Source organism: Python bivittatus, unplaced genomic scaffold (assembly GCF_059951505.1).
Source record: "Python bivittatus isolate LINGU-HERP-01145 unplaced genomic scaffold, Pbiv_v1 ctg000480_np1212, whole genome shotgun sequence".
NCBI lineage: Eukaryota > Metazoa > Chordata > Lepidosauria > Squamata > Pythonidae > Python > Python bivittatus.
This window is the reverse complement of record NW_028277075.1, coordinates 1,598,578-1,606,843: the sequence shown is the minus strand read 5'-3', so window position 1 is coordinate 1,606,843 and position 8,266 is coordinate 1,598,578. Positions and strand designations below refer to the sequence as shown.

Genomic DNA, 8,266 nt, shown 5'->3' with positions numbered 1-8,266 from the left:
CTTCAAGTGCACTGTACATCTGTGCCTGGATCTGGGATTCTTCATGAGGTAGATTAACTGTGATGTCACTGTTAGCATTTGGCATCACCAGCTTGTTGGTCAATTCATTTCACACCCTTCTTAAACAAAGTCCTGGCATGAGGCCCAGCGTGTTGCATAATGTGAAATTCTGGGATACTCAGCTTCAAACCGTCATCAGGAAGCTCTGAGAAGGACAGACTTTTTCCCCTTTGCCTGAGTTTTATTCAATAAAATAGTCTCTGTGTGTGTGTGCATATGCATATGTGCAATTCCTTTACAGAAAAATATTTCTATACTTTGCAAAAGCAAGATAAATATCTTTGGCTGGAGACTTTTGTTAGAAAGATCAAGTCCAAAGCTGGAAGGCAAAGTTAGGCTAGAATCTATTTATATAATTGCTTCACAGTTATATAATAAAACATCTGGTCATTTGTGTATTGCAGTACTATAAATGCTGTAGAACTTCTATATATCCTGACATTTTAATCTGAGCTCCCTAAGAATGTTATTGCACGAAGCCCTCAATAAGATTTGCATTTACCCTACTACACAGCATGTACAATGCTTATTAAAGAGAGAAAGAAGAAAAAGAGGAAATAAAGTACTGTATCAAGACTGTTAAAGCAGCTTTGCTCATAATTTATTTTCCAAATGCGTTTATTTTGCTTAAAAAAACCTCTTGTTCTTTTTACCAATTAGTTTGCAATAGGGAAATGGTTTTTACAATGACAGAGTAACACCACCTTTACCATGAACTGGATGCTCATAAAGTATGCTGTTAAAAAAAGGCTTAACAAAGAAACTGTAGGATATTTAAAACAAATTTTGATTTACATTTGTAATGCAACTCTTAACAATCCATTTTTTTCAAGGGTACAGTGACTATATCGAATGCATTGCAAGCCACAAGTTTCTATCTATGATAGTCATACCCGTTCGTTTCTACTGACTCCTGGATTGAGGACCAGTGTTCCTCAGAAGGACTGGCCACTATATCTCCTGCTATCTCATTTGCTCTCCCAGATTTAAATCAAAGTATGTTAGCATTTAATGCATATATCAAAATCTTTGCTACCTAATTATAATCTTTGAAGATACAAAGAGATGGCATTTTTTTCTGAACTATTCCTGATTTCTTTGTTCTGGGCTAAGGTGGTTCCATGTCTTCTCCAGTTTTATGTTCTCTTTATTCTTTACTTGTTTTTATTAGTGGTGCTGCTTTTAGTTTGATTTTTTCCCTTAATTCATTCTTCCTCTCTTCTGACCTTTGCTTTTTCATACTGACATTCTGCAGTATGGTTTTTTTTCCTCCTTCCTCACAAAAATCTGAATTTTTCCAGCTAATAGCTCTACCACTATATTTTCTCATTCAGTTCATTATGCACTTAGGGCATTCTGTTTCATGCACCAACACCAGTCAAGTCTCACTGAAACGGGGGGTCCAGATACAAGTTTTGTCCTTTTTAAAACCAGTACATTTTAAAATAGTGTAACACTGCCTGCACCAATTCCTAACGTTTTTATCAGAGATATCAGAGAGAGTTATAGTTTCTGAAGTTTAATGATCTATAAAAGATATCCATATGCTGGAATTCTACTACAAGAGTTATAATTACGTATGGTTTCAAATGGTCCAAGCATTTCTGTTCATTGCATATAAACATCCCGTATATCCTTAGTTGTTATGAGAAACAGGAATAAATATTCATGAGGCAGCCATCAGCATGAGGATTCACATGTTAAATGTGCCCTTCCAAGTTCACATGGCAACAGCTTTGTAGCAAACTGAATCCTTTTTATTGAAAGCTCAATGTGAACTGTTAATCTAATGAAAGAGGCAATGAAGCCATGCAAGTTAAATCATGCTGCATTTCAAATCCCCATGAAAGTTTATTTCAGATGTTACTGATCTTTTTTTTTTTTTTTTGTATGGATTATCCTGCTGTGTAGTGCCTATTTCAAGTATCACCAACTTTATTGTCAAACATCTCAGTTGTCAAGACACTAAATCATAATGAACATATGCAGACCCTTGTGCCTTAAAAATGCTTCATCTCTAGTAAGTAGTCAGGGCACCTGCTTGATTATGTCATAGATGCTCCAGATCTGGGGATTCTACAAATCTCCTATATGATGCCAGCTGAGCTATTCATGGATTAGTTACCCATATGAGCTTCATTTGCCCTTATAATTTCTTAACATGTTATCTTAAAACACTGAAAGGTATGTGCTCATTTCTCAAAGTGATTGGCTAGAATCATGCTTGCGCACTTTGCTTTGTTTCTTTCATTTTATAAGGACTGGTAACTTTAGTTTTCCTAAAACATGGAATACTGGGTCCCTGCTACCTTTAAGTAGCAGATCAGATTCTTCTGAACTTCACCATTGGAGTACTTCTTACTAATCTCTCTGCTCGAAACAATAAAGCAAATTTTATGCTGCAGAACAGTAAGATGGGACAACAACAAATGTAAATATTTTATATAAAACAGGAATAGTGATTTCCCAGCCTACCCTTCAAATTTACTATCCAACACAACAACAACCATTCTTAAAAATTACTTTAAAGTGTTTATTTCAAGAATTTAAATGGTAAAATATTAGTTCTACCTCTCTGCCTACCTTACCTCACTTGTTCAACATGTATTTAGAAATAATAAAGTGTCCATGGAATACTTTTAGAAGTAACGTAAGAGCTGAAGCATGGTTGTCAACTACTGTAATACATGGAACTAAGTCTTTCTGAAGGAAAGCTCTCCCATGGTATTTTTGACTAAAATCTATACAAAGTTTTTAAATTAATTTTTCTTATAGAGTATAAATATTAAAAAGTTTTATATGTAAGCTTGATAGATTTTTTAAAACAGTCAATTAGTAATCAAGCCACTAATTTTTCAGTGTGGCTTTTGAATTCCACATACTATGCTTCCTTTTTCAACACTACTGTTTCCTCTGTGATTTTCTTGTTCAGAGATGATATTGTACATGGTCCATGTAGGTGCTTCTTTTCTTTTCTTGTTATCTGATGGCTGTTTATTTTAAATAAGTGCAAAAGTCTCTGGGCTCAAGTCCAAATCAGTACCAAAATGACTGTTCAAAGCAGTATCACGCTGGACTGATGTTATGCCATTTAACCACAACCTTCTCTGGATTAGCAACTGTGTCCCTCCATTGATCAGCAGCTTCAGCACTGTTGCTGTCACTGCTTAGCCAAACCTGCATGATAAAAAAAAACAAGGAATCATTACAAAGAAGCTGTTTTTGACATTTACCTTGATCAGTGTATAAACAAATATGTTTATACAATGCAGAGGATGAATCAAGAGCAGAGAAGATGCTAAGATGAATGACATCATGGGCTGATAAAAAACATGCATTTTATTAAAAATGGATTCCAACAGGAATATGTTGTCTTTTATTTTTTTAGGACTCTGAAGCAGACTTTTTACCTCCCATGATCTGGAAATTTATGCTGATACAACTTCAAATTGCAGTCAACTATGATTCCAAGCCTGATACCCTCTGAGCATATGGTCTTTGTTTCCTAATAGTACTTTACCTTTGTTTTGTAAAATTACATCCTCCTACTTACAGTGATTTTTCTGGCCTTTCAAGATTGTTTGGAATTTCATTTCTATCTTCCAGGTTATTAGATATCCCATTTAATTTTGTGTCATCTGTATAATCCACAAATAACTTAGCTTCAAAATTTAGCTTTATTGAATTAAACATACTATCTATAGTTTGGTGATTGATGGATAAATAAATGGATGTGGCTTTTGAACCATTCACAAATGTATACCTCCTGAAAATTTATGGAATGGAATGGAAATTTATACCTCTTGACAATTCTTTGAGTTATAAATTTGAGATCTCTGATATAAAGTTGCATAAGAGGAAATTACTTATGATATAAAATTACTTATTTATTCAGAATGAAACAAACATTTTAAAGAATCTAGCCTTGAAATTAAATCTGTATTTCAAAGGTTTCTAAAGAATTATTTATTTATTTATTTATTTTATTATTAAATTTGTATGCCACCCATCTCCCCCCAATGGGTGACTCTGGGTGGCTCACAGTTAAAATCATAAATCCCATCAACAATTAAAAATAGCCCATAAATAGTTAAATTAATCCATTAAAAATCAAATACAGACAACAAACCGTGTACATAAATACTAAAAACATTCAAGATGATGGGGGGGGCAAGGTCAATCACCCCACAAGCCACCTCCACTGGTGCGAGCCCCCATCTGGCCTCCACTGGTGCGAGCCCCCATCCGAAATTGCTGAACATTAACTCCCACCATTGTTCACTACTGCCCACACAATATTCAGAGGGCTACAGGCTTCCTATCCCTGCTTTATTTCAGCAAGGATTATATTAATGGAAATAATTTTTGTTAAAAAGCAAAGCCTATGATCCACGTAAACTTTAAGTTTTGGAATTCAGTACTTCTGTATTGGGTGTGATAGGTGAAAAAAAACCAACCTGTCCCAGAAAGTGTTTTCTTCTCACTGAGCTCCTACTGTAGAGTTTGATGAGAAAGTTTATTCCATGTTCATTCTGGCTCACTGGGAATATCAGAGTTTCTCCCCATTTTACTTGACTGTTAGTAGACTTCAGCAGACGTGTCTTTTTCTTAGCAACCAATCCTTCGGTGCTGAGCATCACAATCTTTACAAAAAAATCTATTGTAGAAGTAATGACAATTTTTTTTTAATGTTTTCATTGTGTGATGCCTAAAACCCCAAAGTATAAGAACATGTTAATGTTAATTATAATTGATGCAATGTCTTCAAATATGATGGGCAAATGTGGAGAGAGGAACCTCAGAATGGATGCATATTAATGTATAGACACATATTGCCCACCTCTTGGAAACCAGATTCTGCTCATTGGAAACCAGATTCCATCCCCAGTATTAGGCTGTTAGAAAGACTAACCAAATTCACCATTTTACTTCAAGTGCAGGTTTTTGCTTTTTGACCCACTAATATAAATGTCAGCCACTCAAAGAGTAGCTTTCTGAAGTAGGTCTATTCTTAGTCAAAACTTTCTGGATGATGCAATTTTGCCAGTTAACTTTGTCCATACAAGTAAATGAGTGTAGCAGAAAATGTAGTCTGCTCCTAACTTGACTGCAACATCCTCACACCTGTATAGCTCTACTCAAATCTTTAAACATACTTGCATATTAAACAACAGACTTTAAGAATGTATTTTTTAAAAATAAGATAGGATGCAGAAGAAATGGCTTCTTTTTCTCTTTTTTAGTTCTCCTTTCATGTATCCGAGAAGCCAACAGCAGACTGACATTTGAAGTAGACCAAGATATGACATGCCCTCATATGGGGGCTTCCAGGGGAGTAATGGTGGATTGAATATGGCTCCGTTTTTGTGGAGCCGATGGCCACGGCGGTTAAGAGGAGCCAACAAAGGATCCAGCTCTTCAGAACCATCTCCAGACAAAGGAGATGACTGGATCACCCACAAGTACTCCTTACAGAGGCTCCCTGTGAAGAGATCACAAATTAGTGATCTCCAGTGGGTTGAGCACTCTGGGAGTTGCATAGTTTGGAGCCTTCAAAAAGACACTAGATTCGTACACTTCCTCTTTTAATTGACAAAGAAAACTACCTATTAACAGTTTATTCGGAATTCAAAACCTTCTGAAAGGCAAATTGCTGCATACGGGGAGAACTTCCTTCTATCCTTGAAAAAAGAAGATTTAAGTAAGTTTAAAGACCAAAAAGGGGAAAAAAACCTTTAATTTTTGAAACAGCAAAAGGGAGTTTAGAATATTGACTGTGGACAGTTAAGGGGCCAGATGGATCTGAAAGGATAGCTTTTATAGACTGTTTTAAATTTTATAAAAATACAGCTGAAGATTTTGGAATTAACTGTAAGAAACCTTAATGTGGGAAAGTTTTGACTCTGAAAAGAAACAAAAGATAAGACTGGGCTCTGAAGGTTAACTAGAGGGAACCAGAAAGCAATTAAAGGAGAAGATACTTACTAACATAATGGAGGAACATTATCTTACTATAGAAGAATTTAATTTGGTTTTGGGAACCATGTGTTCAAGACTTATTTTTAAAACTTTTTGATGCTCCTAAGGTGGAGTTAACAAAGGTTATAGAAGAAGAAAAGATTTTATTGAATAAAGCAGAGGCTGAGGATGATTTGAATAGGGATCTTAAAATGGACTTTAAAAAAACCTGTCAGACTATAAAAGAGATATGGAAGACATGAAAGAATATATTGTGGTTTGAAAAGGGACTTAAAAATGTTTAAATATTAAGAGTGTCATGGAGAAAGATGCTGCATGGGACCTACAAGTTATGCTAGATGATGTTTTCACAATTAAGGGGGATATTCAGATTATAAATCAGAAGAGTGACTCTGAGAGCCATCTTATTTTGGATCCACAGAAGGGAAGTATGAAAACAGGGAGAAAATGACAAGAGATTATTATGTGGGACTTTATTTAAAGAAGTGACTGAAGATCAAGCCTCTTAAAAAGAAGAAAAAAAGAATTCAAAATGGACTTATTTGATCAGGGTTAAATTGTGATTCTGGGTTGTTACTATTGGAATTTTTGATTATGACCAGGATTGTATGATGAGGATTTAAAGATTTTTTCATATGGGGATAAACTTTCTATGTTCTATTTGTTAGAGAAAGAACAATTTTTTATGTTTGAACATAAAAAGGGACCTATTTGATTCAGTCTAAGATGTATATGTTACTATTGTTGGTATTTTTATGCCTATGGGGATAAATCTTTTATGTTTCACTTATTAGAGAACTTTATAGTTAAAATGCATAATGGATTTGTTTAAGGTTAAAATATATGGGTTATTATTATTGGTACTCTTACTGCTTTTGTTGTGTAAGATTGATGAATTTTTTATAATTTGGTTATTATTAAGAGATGAAAAATGGGAAGAAGAGGGTTTTTTGTAATAATAGAGAAGGTCTTAAGTTACTGTAAATGTTTATACTTATTTGGAGGGAGGGGGAAGTCAACTTTTAGATGACTTTCTTTTCTTTTTCTTCTTCTCTCTTTTTCTTTGTTTGTATATCTTTTTAGTTCTCTATTAATTAGCTTTTATCTATGAAAATTTTTAATAAAAATATTATTTAAAAAATGACATGCCCTTATTTAAAAGTCATTATGCAGCTATTAAACAACAGTAGCAACCACACAGAGATATGTTGCTTCGTATTTAAACCTGCTCTCCTTTATGGAGTTCGCCCAATATTAAGAATCACTCAACTATAAAGATATACAATAAGATTATAGTATTTACTTGAAGACAATGGTGTGGATGAACTTGGAAGGTTCTGAGCTTCCAGAATTTGCAACTGGATCCGGCTGTTTACTGCTTGAAAACAGGTGCCTATTTTCAGTTCTGCAGAACACACCTGCACAGAGAATCAAAGAGCAAAGAAATGTTCCATTTTCATCTGAGCCAACTTTCACAAATCAAAGCTAAGATATTTTGTTACACAGGTGTGGAGTGAAGATTATCAGACTTCCCATTTTGACAAAGAAACAGCAGCTTAATCAAACAATAGCCCTAGCTTTTTTTTTTAATGACCCAATACGCTATTTTTGTATACTATAGAATTATAAGTTCTACCCATTCCAATTTTGCCAGTATCAAGATTGGGATCCAAAGAGCTATACTGTGTATGTTTTTGGGAAAGCATTTGCAGGATTTCTGTGGAATCTTTCCATTTTTTAAAACAGCAGGACCTCTTTTTTGCCAGATTATAAACTGTTTTAAAACTGCCTTACATTTCTAAACACGTTTTCATGAGATCTGGGTGACCTTTGGCTCATGGAATTCATTTCCTGGTTCTTCAGAGCCGGTTCTGGCAGACGTTAATAAGCGAAGCTACAGTATAACTTCCTTGTGTGTAATTCTATAGTGATGAAGTTCTATAATTAAAATACTTTCACAATCAATACAAATCCATTCCAGAGGAATGCCAATCTGTCCTGCATGCAGAGAGTAAGGGAGATGAACTTGACAGAAATTTACAAGAACCATTGCTCCACAAAGAGGGCTTTAAAAATTCTTTAAGTCTAGGAAGCAAGATAGCATTTGGAAATAGCTCAGGCAAACACCTTCCTGATTCACTGGAGTAAAAGAAGGAAGGGAAGTACAGCACAATCAGGCTTGCAAAATTGTTATTATAGCCAATCTCAACAAAGTATAGTTCTAGAC

The 8,266-nt window shown here is 34.7% G+C and overlaps 1 protein-coding gene across 4 annotated transcripts in view; it reads right to left on the bottom strand.

The window, feature by feature from the left end:
* Positions 1 to 637: 637 nt before the first annotated feature.
* Positions 638 to 8,266, bottom strand: part of TC2N (tandem C2 domains, nuclear) — a 37,376-nt gene continuing 29,747 nt past the window's right edge. For all 4 annotated transcript variants that reach the window (XM_025173732.2, XM_007439108.4, XM_025173733.2 and 1 more), the window contains 3 exons: positions 7,343 to 7,457; positions 4,518 to 4,717; positions 638 to 3,237 (listed from right to left, as the gene is read on the bottom strand). In XM_025173732.2, coding sequence (XP_025029500.1) covers positions 3,127 to 3,237; positions 4,518 to 4,717; positions 7,343 to 7,457 — 426 coding nt within the window. In that variant the 3' untranslated portion in view covers positions 638 to 3,126. The remainder of the gene's footprint in view (positions 3,238 to 4,517; positions 4,718 to 7,342; positions 7,458 to 8,266) is intronic.